This window comes from Eschrichtius robustus, chromosome 10 (genome assembly GCF_028021215.1).
Source record: "Eschrichtius robustus isolate mEscRob2 chromosome 10, mEscRob2.pri, whole genome shotgun sequence".
Classification (NCBI taxonomy): domain Eukaryota; kingdom Metazoa; phylum Chordata; class Mammalia; order Artiodactyla; family Eschrichtiidae; genus Eschrichtius; species Eschrichtius robustus.
The window spans coordinates 19,941,871-19,969,537 of record NC_090833.1 but is presented as its reverse complement, the minus strand read 5'-3'; the positions used below and the strand labels follow the sequence as shown (position 1 = coordinate 19,969,537).

Below are 27,667 nucleotides of genomic sequence, written 5' to 3'. Positions count from 1 at the left end.
CCAAATAGGTCTCATTCATTCGCTCACTCTTCCAGTCATTTCACAAAGATATACCAAGGTACCTGGCTGTGTGCTGACACTGGTGTTAAATGCCAGTGAGATCACTGGGGGCTCACGGAGAGTGAAGTCTACGGCCCCGGTTCACAGCCCCGCTGTGTATGAGAATCAGCGGGGGAGCGTGCCCACCTCCCCACAGGGGTTCTGGTTCAGTTGGTCTGAGTGGGACCCAGGCAGTAGATTCTCATGTGCAGCCAAGGCTGAGAGCCACTGGATTAACAGAAATAGCTGCCAGGGTCACTAAATGGCAGAGCTGGGATTTGAACTCATCAGGTCTTCTGACCCTTCGGCCCTTTCCCTTTCCACAACACTGATTGAAACAGCTTCTTAAATAAGAGTGGGCCCATCAAGTGAAAAAGAGCCTCCCCACCCGAGAACGCTTCTTTCTCTGCATCTGCCTGCGATGCTTGCTGAGGGACTTTGCTGAGCTGATTCCAGATGGGGGAGCGGGTGCACAGACCAGGTCAGACACACCTGAATGGAATCCCAGCTCTGTCCCTCTCCTGCTGTGTGAGCTTGGACAAGTGGCCTCAGTTGCTTCATGCAGTGGTTGGGAGGGTTAAATAAGATGCTATGTCCTCATCACCCAGCACAGGGCTGGCACGTGGTAGATGCTGCATACGTATTTGTTGAATGAATGAATGAATGTGTGATCACAATGAACATGAAGAAGCAGTGCTGTAGAAGGTCTTGCCCACCTGGTCCCATCAGTCATCTTGCTTAGTTACCAGTTAACCACCCTCCACTAACCCAGAAGGCTGCCAGAACCCTATTTGTACCCTGGGAGGGCAGAATCCCATGCTGCCCCTAGTCTAACCCTCCTGCCTTCTCTCCTATAGAGCAGCGCTTCTCAGCTGCCCCCCAGGGAACAGTTAACAATGTCTGGAGACATTTTTGGTCATCACAGATGAGAGGGGGCGCTACTAGCTTCTAATAGGTAAAAGCTAGAAATGTTGTTGAAGACCTTACAATGCATGGGACAGATGCTCCACCCAGAGCAAAACCTTATCCAGCCCAAGGTGTCAATGGTGCCAAGGCCAAGAAACTCTGCTGTATAGAAACCCTCACTCCATCCAATCCTGTGTGCGCTGGGCCTTCCTGCCTCCCTGCATTTGCTTCCGCTGGGCCCTCTCCTGGCATGCTCAGACCAGTCATCTTCATGTATCCGTCCCTTGATTCCATTCTCGAAGGCCATCTTCTCCAAGAGCATCTCCCCAGCACCTCCAGGCAGAATTCGTACCTCCCTTCTCACACCAGCCCATTTTCTCAGCCTCTTTAGGACTCTGCACTTTCTGGCTAGCAGGCAACTCACTGGTGTCCTTGGCACATTTGTCAGATGAGAGCAAGTGCACAGAGGAGGACCTCTTCTTCTTTATTTCCTCATGTGGGGCTTAGCACAGTGCTGGCCACAGACATCTGCTCCGTCGTCCCTCACCTCCCTGCCTCCCCTGCCTCCTCAGACATCACTAATCGCTCTTTCTTGCCAAGCCTAATTCAGTCTCAGAATCTTTCTTAACACATTGCCCCAGGTAGACATGACTAATGGAATGAAGTTGGTACTCAAGTTGAAACTTCCTCCTGGCTCCCTCCTGCAACCCTCACCCTGCCCATGAGCCCTCCACATGCCATCTGAGTTGGCCACTGTCTGTGAGGATCTGTGCTAAAATGGGAGGGCAGAGGGGGTCATCTGGGAATTTTTGCGGGGAGTGTGATTGACGCTGCCTGAGACGATCTCCCGCCTTTCTGCAGAACTGCCAGTTCTACCTGGATAGCACCTCCATGTAGTGCCCCTACTGAGAACCTTCTCTGGGCTCCTCTGCTGAGCTGCTCTGGGTTTCTGGGGTCCATACCCCCTCCATTTCTGAGCTCCTCTGCCCCTCTGCTCTCCAACGTGGCTTCTCCTTCAAGCCTCAGCTCACCGTGCCGCCTCCCCTGCTTGGCTGTCTGCTCTCTCCTAGCACTCAGTACTTCTTTGTTCCACTTCATATGTGTTTAATGCCCATATCCCGTTCTAGAAGGTAGGGAGTGAGTTTGCTTTGTTTATCAGTGTATTCTTAGTGCTCATATGGGGTCTGGCTCATTGGTGGGGCTCAGCAAACCTTTGAATGCATGAATAACCTGATGAATGAATGAGCCAAACAGAAACTGTACCTTCGTGCCCTGACTTATCTCAGGTACCCACTAAGCAGAGTTTGGCGTCAGATGCCTGGCTGTACGGTGAAGGACTGTGCTTTTGGACAAGCCACACATCACATTTCAGAATCCTATAATTTTTGAGCCAACAGGATGCTTTGAGAGGCCAGCTGGGGAAACTGAGGTCCAGAGAGGAGCAGGGACTTGGCGAGTATGCTGTAGTGACTCACTCTGTTTCTTGGCGTGTGTTTCTTCCTCCTGACCCTTTCTGTTGAATGGGGCTCTCGGTCCTGCTGACTGCCCAGTGTGGCCTAGGGGCTGCCAGCGTGATAGAGAAGTTCAGTGGGAAACCTCACGGAGTGCTGAGCGAGTCTGGTGAGCTCCGTTCTGCTGCGAGAGAAGCCGGGGCCTCGTGCAGGCCGAGGTGGAGCCTGCAAGATCAGCTTGCAGGGGGGATCAGCTGAGGTCTAGGTGTACGTTGGTCCTCAGGACCCCCAGGCAAGGACAGGACCCCCCTCCTCTCCCTGCCCAAAGCCCAAATAGCATCTCAGCCGACGGGGAGACTGTCTGCAGTAACAGTGAGGTGATGTCTGGTTTCTCCTTGTGCGTTGTAAGCAATGATTAATCTGGCTCCCAAACCAAAATATAGCCCGAGTTCTATTATAAACGTGGGTGCTGGGGAGACCCGCCTGCCCGGCAGCCAGAGGCCCCTTGCAGATTGCGTGGTCCCTGGAACCCCCCTGAAGCATCTGCTCTCCCCTAGTCCCAGTCAGGCACTTATCACCCACAGGAAAATCGCTGCCCGTGGGTCTACCTTGCAGTTAGTGCCTGCCCCGTAATTGCCCAGGGCCCTGTAGAAGATGATGGTTTAGATTCTTCCAAGTCCTGGGGCCCTGTCATTTGAAGCTATTTGGCTAGCCCCAGCTTGGTAAACACTGTTAAGGTGCTTCCAGGGAACATATGAACCCCCACCACCCCGCCACCCCATGCCTTGGCTGTGCTCAGTCTCAGCGACTCCCAATCTGCTAAGAGGAACAGGGGTTCAAGGCAGTGTTCAAGGCCCTTCAGGGTTCGTGGTTTGGGAAGGACCTAGGAATCGTGGCCTTCTGGACAAAGCACAGCCCAATGGGTCTGGAGTCGTGGGGAACGGTCTGGGCTTGGCCATAACTTGCTAAGTAGCCTTGGGTAAGTCCCTTCCCTTCTCTGAGCCGCAGTTTCTCATTCTATCCAATGAGAAAGGAGGTTGTCAAACTGACGGCTTAGGTTCCTTCCAAGTCAGATAGATACTCGGGAGTTCGTGATGCTGCCTCGATCCGTAAGCTCAGACCTGGCGGGGGGCGGGGGGGTGGTGGTCTATAAGATGGTCTTTCCCTAGGTGGCCCTGTGGCTCTTCTAGGGGGGCCTTGGGCCTCAACAGTATGTCTCATCCATGATTCGGTGGTTGAGGACACGAGGATTCACAGCCTGCTTCCTCTGGGAAGCTGTGTGGCCTCAGGGAAGTCTCCACCTCTCTGAGCCTCAGTTTCCTCATCTGGCAAATGTGCATGGCAGTTCCTACCTCTCAGGGGTGATTGCAAGTTGTTGACGAGTTGATGTATTTAAGGCTTTAGTGCCGGGCCAGGCATAGGGCAGGTCACTGTCCGTGTCCCCGATGGTCATTTGTTTCCTTTTAGCTATATGCTGAGTAAAAGATTTACTTGAAATCTCTTTCTGGGATTTCACTGGCTAAAGCATTGGTTTCTAGCAGGCTTCTTTGTGGCTGCACAGGAAGCCAAAGGAGCAGGTGATGCTCAAGGGCTCCCCGGACCCCTTTCACGCTTCTCTTGGGATCCTTGCTCCATTATTGCATTGGCTCCATTATGGCACTGAGGCAGGCAGAGGATGGCAGAGAGAGGCTCAGAGAGGGCAGTCACCTGGGCTGAGTCACACAGCTTAGAGCTCAAGGCTCCACCCAGCTCTTCATGGGAAAAGGCTTTGCTTGTTCTTCCTCATCTGCAGGCTTCAAGTGGAGAAAGGATAATGATGGCCATTATATGCGTCCTGTCCATGACACATCCCTGCTCAAAACCCTCCTGTGGTTTCCTATCGTCTTACTGCCTGGCATGCTCTGGCTTCCTGCTTCTTCTCCGACCACACCACCCCTCTGCCCCTCACCCCTCACTCATTCTGCTCTAGTCACACGGGTCTCATTATTCCTTGAGAGCATTCTTGCCTCAGGGCTTCTGCACCTGCTGTTCCCTCTGCCTGGAATGCTTTTCCCCAGAGAGCCCGCCCTGTGTCCAGCTCCCTCACACAGGGCAGCCTCCCCTGCCTGACCACTGCAGTCACCACCCTCCCCAACACTGTCATTCTCTGTCTTCCAACTCTGCTCACTTTCCTTTGTAGCATTAGTCAGTGCCACACATTATCTCTTTTTAAAATTTTATTTTCAGTGATGGTAAAAAAACACATCACATACAATTTACCATCGGAACCGCGTTCGTGTGTGCAGTTCATTAGTGTTAAGTATATTCACATTGTTGTGCAATCCATCTCCAGAACTTTTTCATTTTGCAAAACTGAAACTCTACACCCATGTAAGCAAATCCCTGAGACATTATATTACCCTTTTATATTTATTTGTCTTTATATCTACTTAGTTAGACTGTAAATTCTGTTAAGGCAAAGGATGTTGTCTTCTTGTTCATCCAATGCCTAGAATGGTGCTGGAGCATAAAATTTCAGTAAATGTTTGTTGAATGAATGAATGAAATATAAAGATCACGGTACTAACAGCAGCTAGCCTTTACGGGGCCTTGAATTCATTGCCAGATACGGTGCTAAGTGCTTCACACATTGTACCATGTAATCTGTACACCGACCCTTAGAGTCTCATTTTACAAGAAGAAACCAAAGCTCAAAGAGGTGACATCGGTGGCCCCAGGTATACAGCCAGCCAGTAGTGAAGCAGGATAGGGATCCAGATTAATCTGAAACAAGAGATCTTAACCACTCTGCATGCTGGCTGCTGGCTGTGGCCTGTGCCTCCATTTGCCCATTGGGGAAAAGAGCACACGCCCCTGGGTAGAAGAATCTCACCCAGCCGTAATGCATCAATCTCATGGGCCCCAGGTTTGAGATGCAATCATAATGCTGAGCTGTCTCGAGGCGTGAGTAGGTGCAGAAGGAATGCTTGTAAATTCCCCAAACCTCTTGGATCAGACCAGCGCTGCTGTTTATGATTAAGAGCGCTGCTTTCTGCGGGTTTGCGGGGGTGCCGAGTGTGTGTGCCTGTGGGTATTTGTGGACATGCGTGAACTGTACATGCCTGGGGGCGGGGGGCCGCAAGGCTCTCCATGTGGCCTCAGGTGTCAGAAGGACCCAGTGGTGAGCGTAAGCCTGCTGCTCCTTAGCAACGGGATTCGGGACAAGTGGCTTCCATTCTCCGAGACTCAGTTTTCTCCTCTGTAAAATGGAGATGATAACCCTTAACCCCCTTTCCCCACACCTCATCTGGCTGTTGTAAGGGCTAGAGGACGTCATAAAGGTGTAATCCCACGTTATTTATTTATTTATTTTTGGCTGCGTTGGGTCTTCGTTGCTGTGCGCGGGCTGTCTCTAGTTGAGGCGAGCGGGGGCTCCTCTTCATTGCGGAGCGCGGGCTTCTCATTGCGGTGGCTTCTCTTGTTGCGGAGCACCGGCTCTAGGCATGCGGGCTTCAGTAGTTGCGGCGTGCAGGCTCAGTAGTTGTGGCTCACGGACTTAGTTGCTCTGCGGCATGTGGGATCTTCTCAGACCAGGGATCGAACCCGAGTCCCGTGTATTGGCAGGCGGATTCTTAACCACTGCGCCACCAGGGAAGTCCCTGGTGTAATCCCACGTAAACAGCAGTGCATAGAGGGGGTCCACAGGCATCGTGTGTGTGTGTGTGTGTGTGTGTGTGTGTGTGTGTAGTCTGGAGTCTCATTTATCAACTCCTGGGGGAGCCCTAGAACTCTTGAGTTCCAGAACACCAGAGCTGAAGGGGACTCGGAGTTCTAACTCCCTCATTTGAGGTCCAGAGAAGGACAGTAACCCATCCAGAGTTGCACAGTAAGTCAGAGATGGTGTCTAGATCTAGCGTAAGGCTCCCCTTGAGAGGGGGTCTAACGGAGATCACCCCGTCTCCTCCACCCTGTCTGAAATGGAAGCCCCTGCTCCATCTTATTTCATAACAGCCCTAAACTGGTGGAAGCTTGAAGTCCAGGGTTTCCCTTCAGAGAGCTCCTAACTCCTATGAAATGGCCCAGGTGGTCATCCCCAGCACCACCTGAAGGCACACACTTGTTTTGATTCTCTTGATCTGGAGACCTGGCTTTGGATCATGGGAATTGGACCAGGGTGGCAGAGGGTCAAGGTTGGTACTGGAATGTTGCCAGAGTCTTTCTCAATCATTGAGTGGCCTCTTTCCCCCTGGAATACTTGCTGGGACCAGTGGGAAGAAGGAGGGCAGCTATTTTGGTTCATACATTTGGTCAATGTGTGTGAGATCTTTTCTGTAAGGGGATTAATGAGAAGGTCCTGACAGAAGGTCCCAGCATCGCATGGTGGTTGAACATAACCTAGACCTTAAGGTCCTCATCAGTCTACCCATCCACTAAGACATCCCTCCACCCCTGCTGCAGACATTCCCACCTTCGCTCTGGATTTGGAAAGAACGGTTGTGATACAGCATCACCCGCTCGCAGTTGCCGTATCCTAATTTAGCTCACAAACCCTGCCCAAGGAGTGATCAACCCCCAACGTCTTCTGGTCTAAGAACCATTGGTGGTGGAGAGGAAACCATAGGAACCCCGATGTGCATATGTCCATTCTGGGAGTATTTACTGAACACATCCCTGCCATGGTGCATGCAGTGCTGAAAAGGCAGGCGGGGAGGCTGGACCTCTGCAATCCATGGGCCCAGATGTGTCTTCCCAGCCTGATTCAGTTTCTTCCCCTCCCCACAGGGATACAAGGGCTATCCTGGACCGGCGGGGCACCCCGGAGAACAGGTGAGGGCTGCAGCCTCAGCCCCGCCCTGCTTGCCCTCCCTCACTCCAGCCCCCGCCTGTCCCTGGCCTCCTCCCTGGGCCCGGCTCCATGAGTGCGCTCCAGAGCCAGGAGGTTCTGCCTCCCATCCTGCTGGGGCCCCCACTCTACCCCACCTCTCAGCCAGACACATCTGCCTGAAAGGGCTGGAGTCCATGCCGGCCCGGTGTTGGCATGAGCCACTCGACTCCAGTTAGAGCCATGAATAGCTGGCCTGTTCCGGGCTATGTTAAGGGATATTATACACACCGCCACGGGGTTTGCAGGAATTTTGGCTGCCCCGGCCCAAGTCAAACAGCAGCCGCTGCCAGCGTGGGAGAGCCAGCCAGGCCTCCTCTGTGCCTTATTCCTGGGCTTCGAGCACAGGGGGTTTTGTCCCTCCGAGCTGGTCTGACCAGTTTCTCAGAGGGGTGGGCTTGGGGGCCCAGCAGGCCGATGGTCTCCCCTTCCTCCCATTTCATCTCACATTCCTGCCTTTCTCTTTGTCCGTTGTAAGCCCTGGTCCCCCACCACCCCCCAGATCTGGAGCTGGGCAGGGTCTCTCCTTTCCTTACGTTTCTCTTGTTCCTTTGCAGGGGCAGCCGGGACCCGAGGGCAGCCCAGGGGCCAAAGGTTACCCTGGCAGGCAGGTGCAGTATATGGCTTCTGGAAGCTCTGTGGCCGTGGTGGTGTGGAGCTGGCCACGGGTGCCCCCAGGCAGAGGGAGGTGGCAGGCTGGGGGCCAAGCAGCTACACCTGCTGGGTGGGCCCTGAAGAAAGGGCTGTTCAAGGGGGCTGTACCGAGGAGCCTTCTCTGAAGGCAACAGGGCAAGGATGCCAGGAAGAAACAGAAGAAAGAGGAGTTCTGGGGCTCTGGGGGTGGGGCCCCAGAGGCTCCCCCTGAGCCACCTCCCTGGGACCCTGGGGTAGCTGGGGGCTCAGTGTGAAGACCACGAGTGTAACGCCACTCCCATTCTACAGAAGGGGCAGCTGAGGCCCAAAGGAGACAGGACTTGCCCTGGTTGTTGGCAGCAGGTAGAACGTCTCCATATGTCCTTGCCCCTGTGTCTTTTGTGTTTCAGGGGTTACCTGGACCTGTAGGAGACCCTGGCCCCAAAGGCAGCCGGGTAAGTGGGACTTGGCAAGTGCCACATGGCTGGAACCCGGGTGGGCATTAGCTGTCCCTCCAGTGGACCTGGTGGGAGATCAGGGCTGTAAAGCCTCCACCCAGGGTCTGCTGGGGGGGTTGGGGTCGAGGCCTCCCACCTGAGCACTCCCTGGACTGCAGAGGGGCAGCAGGATGGCCATGTGGTAGGGAACCCTTGAGCCAGCTTGGTCCCCATGGCCAAGTAACTGGGCAGCAAAGGTCTGCTGGGGGCTCAGCCATGGTCTAGCTGCTATAATCAGGCATTTGCTTGCCGTGTCCCCCAGCACATCCCAGGCGCTAGGGAACTAAAGCCTGGGCCAGTTTGTCCGTCACTGGAATCCTCAGAGGCCTGTCTCCTGCTCTCAGCTGAGGACGGGGTGGACCGCCCTTTTTGGAGGGCAGTGCTGCCCGATGGGTGAACATTGCCTGGGCCTGGAGGCTGATGGAACATCTGCTCTCGCCCTCCATCAAGGCCCCTGGGACAAACCCTGAGCAGCTAGCAGCCTCAGTTTGCCCATCTTTTCAATGGGAGTGATGTCCATTCCTACCTCTGGCATGGTTATGGGGATACCAGGAATTTGGAAGCAAATAGTGCTGAGGAGGGGCCACCAGGTGGGGCCTCCTGGGTGGGCTGTGGGGCAGTGGAGAAGGTTTGGGCGAAATGAATAGGGGTAAATGGAGTTTGGAAGACTAAGAAATGGTCTGCTGGAATTCTCTCTTCTATGTACAAGGAAACTGGGTTCATGGTGGGGATCCAACGGCCCCAGTTCCCACAGCACGCCTAAAGTGGGGATGGGATGAGGGCCCAGGTATTCTGAGGGCTGGGCTCTCTGCCTCTCAAAGAATGCTCAGCAAGTGGGTCACACAGTCCTCCGTCAGGCCAGGTCAAGTGTGACGCGTCCTCCGCGCCTGAGCCAAAGCTATTTATGGCTGCGGTCTCAGCCCGAATCCCTGGAGCTGATGGGCGGCTGTTAGGAGAGCGACTGGGAGGTGGGAAAGTTCCCCAGGACATCATGATGGTGATGTCGATGATGATGTTGATGATGATGATGATGATGGTGATGATGATGATGATGATGATGATGATGATGGGGTGGGGGTAGGGGTGGTGAAAGGCAGGGCCCGAGGAGGCTCATGTCCTAGGATGCTGGGCCTCCCTCCTTTCCTTTATCCAGCTGTTCCCACAAGCTATGGCCCCAGAGGGGCCTCCTGAGCCCAGGGAGAAGGTCTTCCCAGTTCAGCCCCAGGTCTCTGATCTGCCAGGAGGACAGGAGGAGCGAGACAGGCTAATGACATCTGGGGCTGCTTGCAGTTTGCCATGCTGTGGCATCTTGAGGCCACATGTGGGGAGATTGCTGGTCTGGCCCCAGCACACCCGTCTCCAGGGTCACAGGGCCCTGAGCAGCCTGGGTGAGCCGGGGCCACTCAGACTGCCCTCCCAACTCTGCCACCACTGGCCTCATGTTTATGAAGTAGGCAGAGCGCAGACTTGGGGGCAGGGTGACTGCCTTTGAGACCTGCTCTGCCATTAACCCGTCATGGGAGCTTGGGCACATCACTGGACCTCTCCAAGTCTATCACCTGCAAATCTGGGATATAAACCCTTCTTGGAAGGATCGGTAAATGTCACTTGTTAAGATGACGCTGAGAAGGAGGCCCTGTGACCTCTTGAACTTCTAGAGAAGGAGAAATGGCTGTGAGCCTGCGATTGTTGCTTGTTTGTGGGAGACAATGTAGCAAAGTGGTTAGGAGCTGGGACCGGGAGTCAGATGACTTCGATTCAGATACCACATTCTGCTACATTCCAGCTGTGTGACCCTGGGCACATCACTTCACCTCTCTGGGCCTAAATGGTCTCACCTCTACAGGAGGCTGACTAATAATTCCTACCTCCTGAGGGTGTGATGAGGGCACGGTAAATGCATTCATGCTTGCAGAGCACTGAGAAGTGGGCCTGGCACATAGTTTGTGCTCAGTCAATGTTAGCTTTTGTTATAGTTCTGATTAAGTCATTTCACAAACATCCAGAGAGTACGGTTAGCGTTAGGCACCCTGGGCTAGGTCCCGGCTCTTGAGAAGCTCCCAGGCTAATGAGGTCATGAACTGTGGACACCGCTAATGAAGATACAGAACAGAAAGTGGTAAATCTGTTAACTGAGGTGCAAATATGGCGCTGGGGTGGAGGGAGGAGGTGGCTTCTGGTCTGGGGCGTCAGGGATGCTGGCCAGAGGAGACAGCCTCAGAGCTGGGCTTGAAAGCGTTTGCTGTGCAGTCGTGGGGGTGAGAAGGGCCTGCCTGGCGGAGGGCACCGCGTGGGTAAAGGCTGGGAGGCGGAAAACCCGGACTCCACTCCTCACTAGTTGTGCTGCTTTCTCTCCAGAGCCGTAGTTTCCCTTGCTTCGTGGGGAGGAGGATGGGCAATCTGCAGGGTCCTCGGGAGGGTTGAATACAGTGGCACACGTGCTTGCGGGACGCCAGCACACCGGGGTGGCAGCTGCTGTCACCGCCGGCCGCGCTCAGGGGGCCAAGGGTGGATTCGAGCCCCACGTCCACGGGGGGCCTTCGAGGCCTAGAAGGAGGCACTGCAGAAGCCGTGAGCGCCCGCCAGCGTCCCTGGGGGGTGGGTAGGGCTTGGTGCCACCCTAGCATCTAACCCGGCAGAGAGCTTCCTTCCCGCAGGTCCCAGAGCCCCCGGCGCGGGGCGGGCCTCCCGCTACGAGCGCCCGCGCCCTTCCCTGGCGTGAGGGTATGTGCCTTTGGACTACATCGTGGAAGCCAGCACCATGCAGTCCATGGGCATATACACTTGCCTCAAGGCCTATGTCATCGAGGAGCTACCGGAGCCGCCAATGCCTCCAGCGAGGAAGAGGAGCCAGGCGCCGGAGGGCAGCAAGGGGGGCTGGGCCGGGCCAGGCCGGGCCCGCCGCACCCCACCACTCGGCCCCTCTGACCTCCCCTCTGCTCTTTCCTAGGGCTACATTGGACTCCCAGGGCTCTTCGGCCTGCCAGGGTCCGATGGAGAGCGAGTGAGTATGCTTTCTTTGTTTACCTCCCACCCGGCCACCCCCTCTGCCAGGTGCCAGTCTGGAGAAGTCACAGAATGCCTCCTGGAGGAGGTGCCCCAGAGTTGGATAAAGGGACAAGTCAAGGCAGACGCCTTCCTGACACAGGGAACAGCATGTGCAAAGTCCAGGACATATGCTGACTTGGCGAGTTTAACAGCACGGTCAAAGCGCTGAGTGTGCGGCAGGAATGGGGGGGAGACAGGCTGCGGGGGGCACCTGGGAGCAGTTATACGGCACTCAGGGGCCAAGGTCAGGAGAGGGACTCTGTTCTGAGACCGTGGGGAGCTTCTGAAGGGCTTTCAGAAAGTGAGAAACAGGCTCATTTCATATTTCCGATCAAGTGCCTGCAAGCTACGGCCCGTGGGCCAGATCCCGCCAGGCATCAGTTTTGTAGAGCTTTCCGGAACACACCACGCTCATTTGTTTATGTGTGTCTGTGGCTGCTTTTGCTCCCACGGGCCTCTGGACCTTCCTCTCCGTTCCCTCCCCGCCTGAGCCCGTATTTGGGAACTCAATAGTAATCTCATCAACAAGCTGGGTAAAGAGAATCTTAGGGAAACAGAAGGAGCATTTATTGAGTATCTGCTGAATACCAGGGCACTGGGTGCTTTCCTTAGGAATCTCCCCAGCTCACGTCCATGCAGGCCCCGACTCTGTAGCATCTGAGGACCACCCATCTGATGTGCAGATAACTGGAGCCTGCTGTGTTTGTGGACCAGACGCCAGGCCCTCTGTGACTTCCTCTTGTGGGTGAAAGAGGGGCTGGTTTGGGGCAACACTGCTTGTCTCCTGCTGGAATCCTGTCTTGACTTCTTCCCTGTTTCCCCCTACAGGGTCTGCCTGGCGTTCCTGGCAAGAGGGGCAAGATGGGTAGGCCGGTAAAGATTTTCCGTGTCTATTACGCAGATTCTATGGGTGAACCTGACCTCCCACTGGCCATGCGGCCCCATCCACCCGCGGCCTGGGCATTCTTCGCTTCTCTCTGCTCTGCCCTTGCTCTGCTTTGAGTGTGTGGGTGTGCATGGGGGGCTGTCTGGGCCTCGTGTCCTGCTACCAGAACACTGACCGGCTGCTGCCTGGCTGGGGCTGGGGGCTCCCGTGGACGCTGGGCCCCTCTGGGATGCAGCCTCTCTGTGCGTCCAGCAATTGCCCTGCAATGTAGTTCTGTGTCTGGCGGGGGGTGGGGGGGTTGTCTGGGTCATGAGTGTCCATGCTGGGGGGCCTGCTCTAGACCGGGTCTAGACTGGGTATCTGCGCTGCTGTGTCAGAGAACACTCAGGCTCCGTGTTGTCCTGGTGTCACCTGTTTTACTCGTGTACACACAAGGCCAGAGAGCAGTGGGGTGTTGGGTAGACCCACAGGAGGCATGACCACAAGAGGGGCTGAGCAGGAACCCCGATCCACCAGGTCAGGCTGAAGGAGACCCAGGACTGTAACTGAGGCATCTTTCTTTCTGGCCCGGCCCATGCTGGTGGCTTAAGGCTCTCTGCTGCCACCCTGCAGGGCAACTCCTAGGCTTGGAACCATCCTCAGCTCTGGGTCTGGGCGTCCCTTTGCTTGTGGTTGATGGAGAAGGGATGGCGGGGGAGGAGGTTAGACGGTGAGAGGCAGCTGGGAGGGAGCCAGGAGCACTCAGGGGTGGCCCAAAGGGGGTTGTCTGTGATGCTGGGGTTGGCGTGCGTGTTCATGGGCACCTTACCTGTTGTAGTATAGGGATCTGGGTCCTCTGAGGGCCAAGTGGGGGATTCAGAGAAAAGCAAGATCCAGGTCCTGGCCTCAAGGAGCTGACAGAGGGGGTACCTAGGACAGTCCGTGGCTGACAGCCCCCCTGTGCCTTAGGGCTAATATCTGACACTTAGATGTGCACAAGGAGCAGCACCCGATGCTTCTGGCTTCAGGGCCAGGACCCAGAGTCTGTGAGGGCTGGGTTGGCCTCTGGGTCTGTTCCTCAAGCCAGGTGACCTTTGGCAAGGAAACTCATTCATTCATTCATTGAAGTTGAGTGTGTGCTATGGACCAGGCACTGTGCTTGGTGCTGAGCAGTGAACAAGACAAAATTCACATTCTCAGGGGCAGACAGACAGACAGACAATGACTGAATGGGGGAATGGAGGGTGAGTGGTTGAATGTCAGGTGGTGCTGAGTGTTAAGATGGAGTAGGGTAGGGGGACCGTGAGTACTCGGGGTGCGGGCTGTTGGATAAGTTGGCCCAGGAAGTCCTCCTCTCTTCTTGAGAAACCTGAAGAAGGTGAGAATGGGAGCCATGTGGCTATCTGGGGAAGAGCATTCCAGGTTGAGGGAACAGTGGGTGCAAAGGCCCTGGGGTAGGAGCGTTACTGGCTCTGAACTGCAGTTTTCCCATATGAGAAATGAGGATAATAGCTTCTAGCTCGTGGGGTCATTGTGCTTGTCAAATAGTAAGAACTCAATATAATAGTGGCATTCATTGTTTCTATTTGTAGTTGTTTGGGTGGCTGAGGATCTCTCTGGTCTGTATGACTTTGAGCCAATGGCTTTACCTCTCTGGATCTGTTTTTCCAAAGTTTAAGTTGCAGAGTGGGAGCAGTTGACTTACTTAGAATATCTCAGTGGGGCCCTGTCCCATCACCCAGGCCTGCCTCCAGTGCTACCCATGGGGGATTTTCTCAGACTCCATCCTGGGAGCCCCACAGAGGGCCTGGCATTGCCACTTTACAGATGAGGAGATTGAGGGTCACGGGATGAATGACTTGGCCAAGGCCTTGTGCTTCTGAGGGTCAGAGCTGGGTTAAAATGCAGCAGCCCAAGCTTTTACCTCTTGCCCCAGAGTGTGGCACTAGGGACAGCACTATAGGCAAAACAGACCAGAAAAAAAAAAAAAAAAAAAGGCAACACTTACTGAGGCCCTTTTACCTGCATGGTATTTGAACCACATGTAGTTCTCCCATTGATTCTCTGAGGTAAGCTTGATTATACCTATTTTCCACACGAGGAAACCGAGGCTTCAAAGCCATTTGCCCAGAGACCCTCTGAGGACTTGCCAGACTTAAACCCCCTTAACTGACAGCTCATTTCTGCTTCTTTGCTCCGTGCCTTGTGCCTTTAACTTCCTAAGATTCCACCCTGTCCTCCATGATGGGTGTTCCCTGGCACTGGGGTGTCAGGCGTGAGTGCGAGAAACCGCCCCCATTCTGCCAAACAGCCCCATGGCCACGCAATACCCCTGAGGGCTGTGAAAGTCTCCTTGACTCTGGTCCAGCTGACATGGCCAGCAAATGGGCAAGGTCTGCGTCGGATATGATTTAATTTGTATGGAATATACTTCATATCACTGAGTCCCTAGGGCTTTGTCTGTGCCTTTGCCTGGCCGCCGAGTCTGCTGTGCCCTTGGCCCACACACCGCTTGAGCAGACTTTAGGGCCATCCCTCTGTTAGGTGCTCCTGAGCCCTTGATCTGCCTGATGGGGTTGGGGGCTCCTTGTGAATGGGTTTTCCTGTTGTCAAAGCTTTGGGCCAGGCGATTTCTAGGCACTTATTAACAAGAGGAAATGTCAGGAGAATGAGCTGAATTCCCTCATGCCAGATCACAGCTGGCCTCATTTCTGGCAGGGCTGGTGATGATTTTGCTGTAGTCCATTTCTCTCCAGCAAGCAAAACCTCAGGCCCATGCACACGGCCTGCTCAGTGTCAGGCTGGGAAGGAAGGTGTGTGGGAGTCTTTTGCTGATGGGAGCTGAGAAAGACAGCAGAGGTCAGAGCACATCAGAGCTGCAGGAACATTAGTGATGATGTGGCCCAACTTCCTCATCAGACAGATAAGCAGACGTATCTTGGAGAGGCCAGTAACTTGCCCAAGGTCACACAGCAAATTGGTGGCAGAATCAGGACTTGAACCGAGGACCCTTGCTTGTTCGTGCAGGGTGCCCTCCACATCACCCCTCCCCTCTCTGTGCTCACAACTTCAGCCTCAGAAGGAAAACTCAGACCGCAGCTCTTATCTCACATCACCCGCTGGAAAGAGAAATGTGTTGTGGTTTCCTGAGGAGGGGACCAGATATAAGATGTTACAAAGTTGGCTGGAGTTGAAGGGGTTTCTCCTGGGCTATCCCGGCTTGTTTGGGGCACAGTTCAGTGACACGCACAGCTGGGGACCGAGCCATGTCTTTCAGCCAAGGGTCTCTCATGGGGCCTAGGAAGACGCCGCAGCAAATCCTCTTGTCTGGCACCCTGTGGCTTCACTATCAAGCCCGCTGGAATGCCTGGCAAGACCAGCCCCTGCTCACAGCTTCTCCCATGGCCTCTGGCCAGGCCTGCCAAGGCTGGTCTTGTGTAGTGAGTCAGGCGGGCAGACCCTAAAGCTTAGAGCTGGAAAGGTCCAGCCTTGGCTCCAGCTCCCTCGGTGTGTGGCTTTGGGATAATTGGGACTTGTCCAAGGCCACATGCCCATCCGGGTTGGGACAGGGCTTCTCGCATGGTTCAATTTTGACTTCAGGCTCTTTCCACTTCTCAGCCTGTGGGGAACAGGGAGCAAAGTGGGTTTTCAAATGGGGAGGCTGAGGACAAAGCAGATGAAGGTTCTTATTGGTGGTGATGCTATGAGCTGGGGGTGTGATCCCCAGGGTCCCAGACTTGAGCCGGAGCTGTCCCAGGGCTGTTGGCAGCCCCAGAATCCCGCTGAGAGCTCTCCCTGCCTCCGGCCTCCTTGCCTGCCGAGGTGACTATTTGTGGGTGGATTCCCAGGCGAATAGCAGAAGGCAGGGTGAGAACATGGTCAGCCTCATGAGAAAAGGGTGTTGGATCTCAAAGGGGTCTTTCCCTGTTGGCACTCTCAGAGAGCACGCATCTTCTAGAAAAGAATACAGGCTGTTGTCAACTGCAGTAGGAAGGATGCAAGTCAAACCTGTGCAGGAACCTCCTGACTTTGGAGAAGGTAAACCCTGTAAAGAGGACTCCAAGATCCTTCTGCAGACTCTTCCTAGAGGTTATTACGGATTCCCACTGTTGGTACCGAACCAGCGTGTGATGGCACATTAGAGTTTACCAGAGGCTGGATTACAGACATCTCACCTCTTCCTCAGCCCAGGGGAAGCTGGGCAGGTGAGTCGTCAGGTGGGTGGGACAGGACTGACCATCTTGCAGGCCGGGGAGCTGAGTCTTCAAGACGTAGCAGGACTTCTGATCCTGGAGGCTGCGTGCATCCCTGCCCCTACATCCCACCTTCTGGAGCAGACCGTTGGGTAGACATTGGCTGGAGGCAGGGGTTGGATGAGATGGCTCTCAGAGGCCCACTCAGCCTCCGGCATCCTGCTGCAGATGTGGTTATGAGGACCATTCCTTTTTTCCTCGTCTATTCCTCTGAATTGCTGTAGCCAAGAGAGAATGTGGCGTCTCGCCCTGGATCCTGGTTCTGTCTCCTCCTGGGCCTTGTTCTGCTCAAAGTACGAGGCATTCAGTTCCCCAGGGGGGCCTGACCTGGCAAAGTGGAGAAACCACGTGGCTGGGGCCCGGCAGGATGCCGAGCTCATTCCTTGGGCCTCGGGCCAGCCTGCTGCAGCCAGGAGCTCAGGCCTGCACGGGAAGGGCCTGCTGCCGGCTGGGCTGGGAGTACACGCCATGCACAGGCGGGCACGGCCAGACAGAGAGAAGCAGGCCGGGTGGAAGTGGCGGTGCATGTTCATCTCGGCGGCCACCTCTCTGGGATCCAGAGGAGCAAACGTCAGGGCCAGGGGCGTGTGTCGGAACTGGGATATGTTGCTCAGTGGTGGAAGGATGCAGCAAGCTAGCAGGTTGATGGGGCCTTGGGCAGGTTCTGGGCCTCCAGAAGGAGGTGCTGAATGTCAGGAACACCTAGGGTATTTCCATCCTAGACCATCTATGATGATTCCCATCACAGATCTGTTCCAGCTCTTTTAAAGCCCTCTTTTCCAGCTATTGTGTTCTTAATTACCCTAGATTCCTAGAGGTCATCTGCTTGGCTTCTCCAAAGGAAGGGAGACAAGGTGGAGACGGGTATGAGGCCACCGAGCACATACAAGCAGAACCAGTCCTGAGCCTCAGTAATGCCGTTCCCTCTTGTGCATTAGCCTAGGGCTCTCATGAGCCCTTGAGAGACCACAAGCTTGCTCTAGTCTATTCTGTGTATTCATGGTCCATTCATAGCTAAGAGATCGGGCTCTGGAGTCAGACTGCCTGGGTTCAGATCCCAGTTCTGCTATTCCATAGCTGTGTGACTTCAGACAAGTTTCCTAACGCCTCTGGACCTCAGTTTCCTCATCTCTAAGATGGGACCAATAATAAGCCCTCTCTCATTGGGCTGTTAGAGTTTGCTGTTTCTGTCATTGCTGTCACCACCCCCCCCCCACCCCGTCATCACCCACTGGCTATACTCAGGCTGCATTTTGTCCACATAAGTGCCTCTCTTGGGGGTTTTGACCATTCTGATGGTCTCTCCCTTGCTTATGCCTCAGAGATGTGCCCTCACCCTGCTGCTGCCTCCATGTGCTGCCAGGGACTTGCCCGGCATCCAGCATCTCGGCTCATTGTCTCAGTATCCCGATTGTACAGCAGAGAAAACTGAGGCTTGGAGAGGCCTGTGGGTGGTAGAGCCAGGACTGTCGCTGGGCTGCACTGGTTCTAAAGCCTCACAGGGGAAGCTGGGCCGGCAACTGGGTCTGAGAGGAGTCCTTGAGCCAACCTGGAGTGGCCCTGACTGCAGACCTGTGAGTTTGAACCTGCCTGGCGGCTGCTGGGTATGATTATATTGGGCATCGCAGCCGGGATGGGTGCCTGGGGAATGCTGTCAGGATCTCTGTCTTCCTGGTGGCAGCGGGGCCGGGGGGCGGGCATTCCTGCACCTCAGGGAGCAGGCCCCTTCCTCCCAGCCCTTGTCCAGGGGTTGGGCCAAGCTGAAGGATTCTTAGAGATCACACCCCACCCCCCCCAGCCTGAGCAGGACAGAGGGTCAAGTGAGGGTCTGCCCACAGTCACACAGTCAACCTGGAGGCGAGCCCGGGCGAGTCTCCAGACATTGAACTTGGAGAGCAGAGCATGGACTCCCCAGATTCTGCTCCTTGTAGGCCACGTGGAGTCAGCCAGGTGCCCGGCTAGACAGCACCCCCCTTGTCCCCTGAGGGATTGTCCTCTCTTGCCAAGCCCCCAAAGGCAGAGGCAGTAGCTCAATGCCTTCAGAAGCCTTCCCTGCCCACTGCTCACCCAGCTGATGTCTCCTGCCACACAGGAGGTGAGAGGGCTCTCTACCTTACAGTATGCCTGAGAGGGGCTGGATTGGAATTTGCCAGGGGGACTCCAAGGATGTGGGAAGAGGCATCTTAGATACGGTCAGATGTAGCCCCACAAAAACTTGATCTGAAGGTGCATGCACATGCACACGCTTGCGCACACACACACGCCCCTACGTCTGCCACTCTCTAAAACCAGTCAGGCACACACTAGAGCAGCTTCTGCATGCCAGGATTTGCCCATGCTCAGCTCTGCCACAGACTTGCTTTTTGTCCTTGGTCAAGTGACATTTCTCTCTGTGAGCCTCAATTTCCCAATCTGTTAAATGGGACCAATAAATAACCTTTCCCTCAAGGGTGAATGTCAAAGGCAAGTAAAGTTTTGCATACAAAGTCACTGGCTTGGCCCAAATCTCTTTAATATGTCCTCGTTTCCTCCTTTGGGTGTCTGAATGAAGCCATGCCTCCTATAGGGTCCATATCAATGCCTGCCCTTCCGGTCCATGAGGGCTTCCTGGCAGAGGTGGGATTTGAGAGTATTCTGGCCAGGGCAAGACAAAGGCCTAGATGCACACACAGTTCAAGGTCTCTTTGCTCAGCCAATGTAGACTTTGTAATTGGTTTGGGTTTTGTTTTTAGCTTTGGTCTTTTTCGTTTAATCTACTTACTGGATTCCCCCGGTAGTGTTAGAAACCAGAAACAAATTATGCTCCATGAAGAATCTTTACTGTTTGAACAGCTCAGGCATCCACTTGGTCAGAAAAACATGTGCTTTGTTTTTCATTAAATTTCCCTGGAAAAACAGTGATTTGAATTCAAGGAGGGAAGAACAGGTTTCCCTGAATTGCAAGCTTGAGGACTTTCTTTTCCTTTTGAAGTAGAATGGAGTTGTTCCCCCTCCTCGGCCACCAGAAGCTTCCCCACAGCTGATGTTTTTCCAGCTGCCTGTCTCCCCAGAGAGCGTGGAGAGGGGTCACGGAGGGGGCGAGAGGGCCAGATCTGCCTGGGCCAGGCCTCCGGGCCTCTCTCGGCTGCTGAAACTCACCTGTGGCCTCGGTGCTGGTGTTCCCTATCCGTGTGACTCTGTATGACCTTGACACTTACCCTTTCAGAGCCTCATCTTCTTTATCTGTAAAATGAGGATTGTGATTCCACAGGGTAGCTTTTGAAGAGCACGTCACAAAAATGGCAGAAAGTCTGAGCTGGGAAGTGCTGCAGAGGGCTTTCCTGCTTTGACCAATGGGGAAACTGAGGCCCACAGGGGAAGGAGTGACTCTTAAAACTCTCAGCAAGTCAGTGACTGGTCCAGGCCTAGACCCAGCTTCCTGACCCCAGACTCCATCAGGACGGGGTCTCAGCACGGGCGCTGGCATTTCCATGCCGGAGAGCTGGGTACTATTTTCTTTTCTGAGACTCTGAGGCCATGAGAAGAGGGCTCCCTGGCCATGGGCTCCTCCACAGTAGCCGGTCCTTGGGATGTTCTTTACGGGGAAAGTTTGTTGAGGGCCCGAGGTGACTCGGGACTCCACAGCCTGCCCAGATCCCGGGACCAGGGAGTGAGGTGAGACTGCGTGGATGTGTCCTGTGTTCCCTGGGGGTCTGGATCAAAGCCACCCGCTGGTATAAACACTAATCTGCAGACGTTTGCTCTCTCTCATGCCCTCAGGGGTTTCCTGGAGACTTTGGGGAAAGAGGCCCTCCTGGACTGGATGGAAACCCCGTAAGTATTTCATGTCTTTGGGTACAGGAAAGAGATTTGGAGCAAACACACAGCAGGTTTTAGGAACCTAAGCTTTTAGGTCAGCCAGCCGGGCCACCCATGAGCTGGGTGCTCCTGGACAAACTGCATGATTTCTCTGAACCCCAGGGTCCTGTCTGCTATGGATGCCCTGTGTAGCCCCTGCCACCAGGAGAGCCTTCCAGCCCACTGAGCCCCGGGTCCCAAAGCCCTGGGCTATGTCCCATCCTCAAGGACTCAGGAAGGTTCATGGGTCACTCCCCACTGGGGAAGCCAGAGCTGCTGCCATCTTACAAAGCACCAGCAATGTTTATGGGATGGGGCCTGGGGAAGCAGATGGTTTGCAGGCCCTGTATGGAGGGAAGAGCCGAGTTCTAAAGAAATTTCCAGCATAGGCACGTTTATAGCGTTTGTAAATAATCGAGGCCCACAAAGGAACCAGGTCAGCCTGCCCTGGGGAGCTGAGCCCGCCTCTCCCTTCCCGTCCCAGGCTCCAGCTCCTGCTGGGGGGAAGATTGTTCTCTGCCTGGGGGTGCAGACCATGTCCAGAGCTCTTTGGAACACCTGCCATGCCCCTCCAATTCTCCTGGGGTTGCCAGCCTGCCCAGCTGTGCCGGTGGCGGAGATGGCTGCTAGATCCATAATCAGCACCTGATTTATGTGCTCGTGTCAATTCCACAAATGCTCCCTGAGCCTCACCCAGCTGGGGCTGACCTCTGGGCTCCCTGCAGGGCTGAAGCCCTGGCCTCGGAGCCAGATGGACCTGGGTTTGAATCCTGCTGCACCGCTTGCCAGGCGTGGAAGCTTGGACAAATCAGTTCACCCATCTGGATCTCGGTTTCCTTATCTGTAAAGCACGGGGATCCGATGCCGGCCTCAGAGGGCTGTTGCGAGAATGAAATGAGAGAGGGCAGGGAGGTGTTGGGCCTATGAAAAGCGTTCACTGGATGGAGGGGTTGTAAATAGTAGGTAATAATGGGGCACGTCTCCTGCCCTGGAGGAGCTCATGGCCATCTCCCTAGTCCATTGCACGAGGTGAAGTTGAGATGGGTGGGATCAAAGAGGTCCCAGGTGCTAAGGAGGAGGGAGAGAGAAGCAGGGAAGACTCCTGGAGAAGATGGCGTTGGAACTGGGATGAGAAAAGAGGTGGGAGGACACTCCAGGTGGAGGAAAGCACTGGCAAAGGCACCGAGGTGAGAAACCAGAGTCTTCCCTTCAGTGTATCAGTTACTGGATTAACCACTATAACATGTGACGTCATCCTGGAAGTGCCCTCGGGGAGGGGCAGGGATGTCTTTGTACTCATGGCCCAGAGGAGCAGAAAGAGGACCTGATGAGTGGTCCCGGCCCTGCCACACGGTCGAGTGACCTTGGACAGGTCCCTTCCCTTTCTTGAGCCTCAGGTCCTTCATTTTAAAGCCAAGGCTGCTTCTCCTCCTCCTCTTCTCCGTGGCTGTAGTAATGACCTCCCGTCTGGGATTGCACAGATGAAGGAAGGCAAACCCCCTGGAGGATGTCGGTTATTGCTAATCACCATTTCTAGAGACACCTTTGCATTTTAAACTTGCTCCAGACCCCTCTACCTGTCTTTACTGGTGCAAGCAATTGAAGGTCCATTTTTAGAGATTTGAGAAACAGAAACTTGCACACTGCCACACACACGGCCACATCTCCTGACTCCCAGGCAAGAGCTCTCCAGCCTCTCAGCCTCTCAGAGGCCCTGGGAGGTGGGAACCGGAGAGCCTCCTTCTGGTGGGGGGTTGGGGTGGGGGGGGTTCTCTGAGGGCCCCCAGCACCTCCTGGCTGAGAGAAAGAGGGAAGCCAGCCTGGTGGCTCTCAGCTTGGTGCCCTCACCACTGTGTTATTTCCTTGAACTTGACCTTGGGAAATTGCTTAACCTTTGGAGCCTCAGTTTTGCCGTCTGTAAAGTGAGAGCGAAATGAGATCTGGGTCAGGCATCCTGCACATCTTTATTGCCATGATCAGGATTCTGCCCATTCTCACACCTACAATTGGAAGGTACTGGATTTGGAAATCCAACCTCCCCGTTTTACAGATGTGGAAGGCTGATGGCAGAGGGGGGAGGGTCTCGTTCAAACTCCAGGCCAGGCTCAGGAGAGTCAGGAAAAAGGAATGGTCAGCTCCAAAGGATTCCACCAGGTGCCCACGCGGAGGATGGTGTGGAGGGCGTGGCCTGGAGAGAGACAGAGCAAGTAACCACCTTCATCTCTCTTTCTTTGCAGGGAGAACTGGGCTTACCAGGGCCCCTAGGAGTCCCTGGCCTCCTTGTAAGTACACAGATGCCTGGGGAGGGGGAGTGCCAGGATGCAGGGTGTGGGGAACAAGCCGCAAGTCCCCTCGGAGGAGCTGGGGGAGCAGGACAGACAAGTCTAGGAAGGGGCTGAGGGAAAAAAATCCCTGCTGTGTGGCTTCAGATGGATCACCTACCTTCTCCCAGACCCTTTCTTCATGAGTTAAATGAGGATGGGTGCTTGGAGCATGGGACTGCCATGTACTTTCACACCTGCTGCCTGTCCATCGCTCTGCAGCAAGGTCTAGGCAGGTGGTAGTGTGCCCATTTGACAGGTGAGGTGCTTCAGGTCCAGACAAAGGAAGTGACTGGCAGAGGAGGTGAGGCTCTGGGCCATGCTGGACAGTCTTCTCCATCCTTTTCAGAACACTGACTTTGGAGCCAGACCACCTGAGTTCAAGTCACAGTTCTGCCACATCCTGGCTGTGTGACCTGGACCAATTCACTTACCCTCTCTGAGCCTTAGTTCCTCATCTGTAAAATGGGTATGGTGGTAGAATCCTCTTGGGGTGCCTGTGAGGATTAAATGAGGCATTGCCTGTACTGTCTTCGGCACAAGGTCTAGCACTCAGTAAATATTCATTTATTATAATATTGTTATTTTAAAATATTCTTTATTGTTACTGTCTCCTGGTGTGCCCGGGACCGAGAGGGGCCTGTACACGGGGAGGTCAGAGGCAATCTGACCTCTAACTCCATCCAGGTTGGGGTAGCCTTGTGGAGTGGTGCTATTAGCCAAAACCATGGCTCCCCGCTGGGCCTTCAGAGGCTTAGTCTTGACCTTGGGCCCGGCCCCAAGGGCCAGTGACAGGCCCGAGCCTGGGAAATGAGTCTAGGAGCTTCCCTGAGGGTCTGATGCCCCCTCTCCTCTGTTCTTGGGGTCATACCTCATGGGGTGTGAGTCTGAGGGGCTTACACAAGTAGACCGTTCCCTAGTTTCACAAATGGGCTGCCAGCTTTGGCTACTCCAGCAACTGTGCCAAGAGATTCTATCGAGAAGGAGGCTGGAGAAGGCCCTGGAGAGTTGGGGGGCCCCATTTTTCAGGGGAGACCAGTCCTGGGAAGAGGGCCCAGAGGCTCCCATGGGCAATGTGCTCCTGCTCAGGTGGGTGGGGGCAGAACCAGGGCAGGGTCGGGGTGGAGGTCAGATCAACCTGGGTCTGAATCCTGGCCTCGCCTCCTCTGGGCTCTGTGGTCTGCAGTTACGGCCTCACTTCCCTGAGCCTCAGGGATCCGCTCTGTAAGACGGGATCTTCGCTCCTGCTCTTGTTAGGACCACAGACACACCCGGTCCAGTCCAGCCAAGTGGTTAAGAAGGTAGTCCCTAGACCCAGATCACCTGGGCTCAAATCCTAGCTCCATCACTCATTTAATTGCAATTCTGAGCACATTTTTTAAACCCCCCGCCCGCGTGCCTCAATTTCTTCATCTTTAAAGTGGGAATAATATTAGTACCTAACTTGGGAGAATGTTGTGAGGATTTAAGGAAACTAGTACATATATAGTGCCTAGTACATAGTAAGCACTCAAGAAGCACTAGTTATAATAATAATAATAATTTTAATAATAATCATAATATGAATGATTTTACTCTTACTTGTTAATAATAAAGTACTGTTAATACATAGTGATTCAGTAGTAGTAGTAGTAGTAGTAGTAGTAGTAGTAGTAGTAGTAGTAGTGTTTTACACACACACATAAGATATTTTTTGCCTGGTAGCAGCCATCTGGAGTGCTGCATTGAGAAAGATTTCAAAGTCACATTGGAAATTAGTGGGAGAGGGTGCTGCAAATTGGTGATGTCTGCCTTGGCTTGGGATGAGGAAGTGTCAACACATGAGTCATACATTTGTCATCCCTGATGTCCTTTGCTGAGCACCTTCTTTGGCACAAGGCACTGACCTGAATGCTTTGGAAAAAGAAATATCTGCGATGAGTGTTAGAGAACCTGACGTTATGAGGATCTCAGAAGTCTACTGGTCCAACCTTCTCTAAGCTCAGCAGGACTCCCTTCTGGAGAATTTTGGTCATACGGTCATTAAACTCCAACTTGAACACCCTGGTGTTGGAAGCTCCCTCCTGTGGAAGCCCATCCACGTTCACAGAGCTCTCATTGTGCAGGGTTTTCCTGTGTTTTGAGCCCAGCTCATCTCCCTGCCCCTGGGAGAGGCTGTTCAAGACGTAAAGATGGTTGTTGTCTGTTCTTCCCAAGGCTCCTTGTTCAGGCTATATGATCCCCATCCCCAAAGCTTTTCTGAAGGGATGTTTACGTATCTTGGCTGTCATCCTTGGCACATGTGCCTATTTGTCATTGTTGGCGCCCACTAGGTTGGATCCTGAGAGGGGTAAGAATATTGCTCGGCCAAATGCACGCAGATTCTGGAGACTATGCCATCATAGCCCTTGGCTTTCCTGACTCTTTACAAAGCTCTTTCCCACCGATGCTCCCCTTTGCTCTCCACAGTTAGGGCTGCCAGATAAAATATGAGACGCCCAGTGAAATTTGAATTTCAGATACAGTATTTAGAACACATTTATACTAAAATATCATTCATTTGTTTGATTGTTTATCTGACATTCAGATTTTAACTGGGCATCCTGTATTTTTATTCACTCAATCTGGCGACCCCGTGCTCAGTATCTCTTAGGAGAATCCCATTGGGCAGATGGGCAGATTGAGGCCCTAGGTCAAGGTCACACACAAGGCAGGAGAAGATGGAGGCATGATCAGAGGCCATGTCCCCCAACTCCTAGTCCAGGGCACGTCTCTTCCTGCCCCCCTTCTGAGGGGCCTGAGCTAGGGGTGAGCCCTGGGTGTCCCTGCATTTCTCAGGCCCTGCACCCCCTCATGATCCCCTTTCCAGAGAGCTGCTCTCCGCCCCCCACACCCCCAGCCCGCCCTTGCCTTATGTTTTTCTCTGGCCACTTTCAGTCTCGCTTCCTCTGTTTTTAAATCCCCTGTGGGTGCCAAGGTGACATTCCTTTTTCCTTGTGCCTGGGGGTGCCACAGGGCTAGACCTGCACCCACCAAATCACCACCACTCTCCTCCAAGCCAGTGCCCTCTCCCACCCAAGGCACCCACTCCTGACCTGGATTTTTGGGGACAGCAGCTTCTGTGCTTGGGGAAAAAATTGCTTCCCCACAAAGAGTTGGAGAGGAAAGGAATTTTCTAACCAGGAGCTAAAGGGAAGAGGGATCGTGAGTCACATACGGTTTTCCAGAGGATGTGGGTTTTTAGCTGAGCAAATGGGAATTCCACGTACTGATAATCATTTTAGTGGGGATTCAGGTTTACACAATGCCTTCTGTCTAGTCAGCTGAAGCAATTTGCATGCAGACTGAAGTCGAAACTTCCCCTGTCCCCTGGGTCCTTGCAGGCGGGAGGAAGGGTGAGGGAGGACAGACTACCATGTATGGAGCTTCTGTCTGCTCTGTGTGTGCTTGACACGCATTAGGCTGGGAGCCTCGAGTTGCTTGAGGCGGGCGGCAGCAGCCTGGTCACCCTGATGAGGAGGCTGAGTGGACCCTGAGGTCACCAGCTAGGGACTTGCAACCCAGGCCTGTGCGACCCCAATCTCATAAGCCGCTGGTGGCCCTCTGCAGAGACAGCCTTGACACAGCCCCCTTTGAGTAATTGAAACCCTTTGGCTGGGCTTCAAGCAAAGTGTGCCTGTTTCCAGAATCTGCTCAACAAAGAAAATTTCTGTCTTTTTTATTCTGAGTGACACAAAGGGAATTTTGGCTTCTCCATTTAATGAGACCCAAAGAATATGTGATCTGACCAAATGCCAGCATGTGGGATATAGTGGACAAGTCTACCATACTCTGTTACTAAATGATCATCTGGCTTTGCTTCTTTGTCCAGAAATCAAGGTCAGGAACCCCACTAGCTGGCATTTACCAAACCCTCGTGTGCTGGGTCCTGTGCTAGGTATTTAATTATCATAGCAGGCCTCTGAGTGGGAAGTGGGATTACAGTCGTACAGTCAAGGAAACCGAGGCTCAGAGAGGCTGAAGCACCTGCCCGAGGTCACCCAGCTGTTGCTGGAGCTCGGCCTGTGTTTACAGCTCGTGCACTTCACCGCTGCACCTAGTGCCACACAACTTCTGTGCTGAATGGAGAGAGTATGTGAGAGTGTGGACTGGGCAGTGCCAGCGGCTGTTCTGTGTGAGAGATGGTGCTTATTAAGACCACACAGGAGCCGGGACTGGCCACAGCTCCCAGGTCCTGTCCCCAGGCTGCTGACCCCCTATCGGAGTTTCTGGAAAGAGGCCTTGTTGCCTTAAAAGGCAGTTCCAGGGAACACTGTGGCCAGATTTTAACCTAGAGGGTTTGTAAATGAGAGTAGTGTGCGGGCTTCTTTTTCACCCACTGATCTAGCCACTTTTACCGAGGGCTTCCTCTGGGGCGTGGGACAGGCAGTGGCCACATAGGCACCCATGTCAGTGGTCATGGGTATGGAACAGGCCATGAGCGAAAGCCACGTCAGACTCAGACATGATGACAGGGGCCTGACCTGGCCTGTGGGGTCAGGGAAGTGATGCTGGTGGTGAGGGCAGAGGACAATGTGAGCTCAGGGTGGAGCACTGAGTATAGGAAGCAGTGGCCAAGGATGGCCCGGCTGCAGAGGAACAGCAGGGCAGGAAGGTAAGGCATGTGCGAGGGAGGGAGGGAGCTCTGCCAGCACCCATGAGGGTGGGTGATGGGAGCCCCCTAGGTTTTCTTTCAGGAGTCCTGGGCAAGCGCCAGCCTGGATGCCTGCTGGCACATGGGACGCCAGAGTGGGACTCTTGCCTGTTTTAGAATCTCAAGCCTGTCCTCACACCCTGTCACTTATGAGTGAGCGCAATGAGGAAAGGAATCCTGGGGTCCTTTATTGGAGTAAACAGAGTCAATCCCAGGCTTGTGAGCATGGTCTGTAGGGCCAAGATGGACAGACATACCTGTTCTGCCCCTGCCTATGTCCCCTG

At 54.2% G+C, this 27,667-nt stretch overlaps 1 protein-coding gene across 10 annotated transcripts in view; it reads left to right on the top strand.

Annotated features, from left to right (window-relative positions):
• COL27A1 (collagen type XXVII alpha 1 chain) overlaps positions 1-27,667 on the top strand; it is a 143,178-nt gene that overhangs the window by 39,253 nt on the left and 76,258 nt on the right. For 9 of the 10 annotated variants that reach the window (XR_011075193.1, XR_011075190.1, XR_011075192.1 and 6 more), the window contains exons 8-14: positions 7,158-7,202; positions 7,815-7,868; positions 8,301-8,345; positions 11,338-11,391; positions 12,264-12,308; positions 20,313-20,366; positions 22,628-22,672. Coding sequence is in view for 5 of the 10 variants with exons in the window: in XM_068553299.1 (XP_068409400.1) it covers positions 7,158-7,202; positions 7,815-7,868; positions 8,301-8,345; positions 11,338-11,391; positions 12,264-12,308; positions 20,313-20,366; positions 22,628-22,672 (342 nt within the window). In the remaining 5 variants the exon portion in view is untranslated. The remainder of the gene's footprint in view (positions 1-7,157; positions 7,203-7,814; positions 7,869-8,300; positions 8,346-11,337; positions 11,392-12,263; positions 12,309-20,312; positions 20,367-22,627; positions 22,673-27,667) is intronic. The other variant, XM_068553300.1, reaches the window with a different exon arrangement.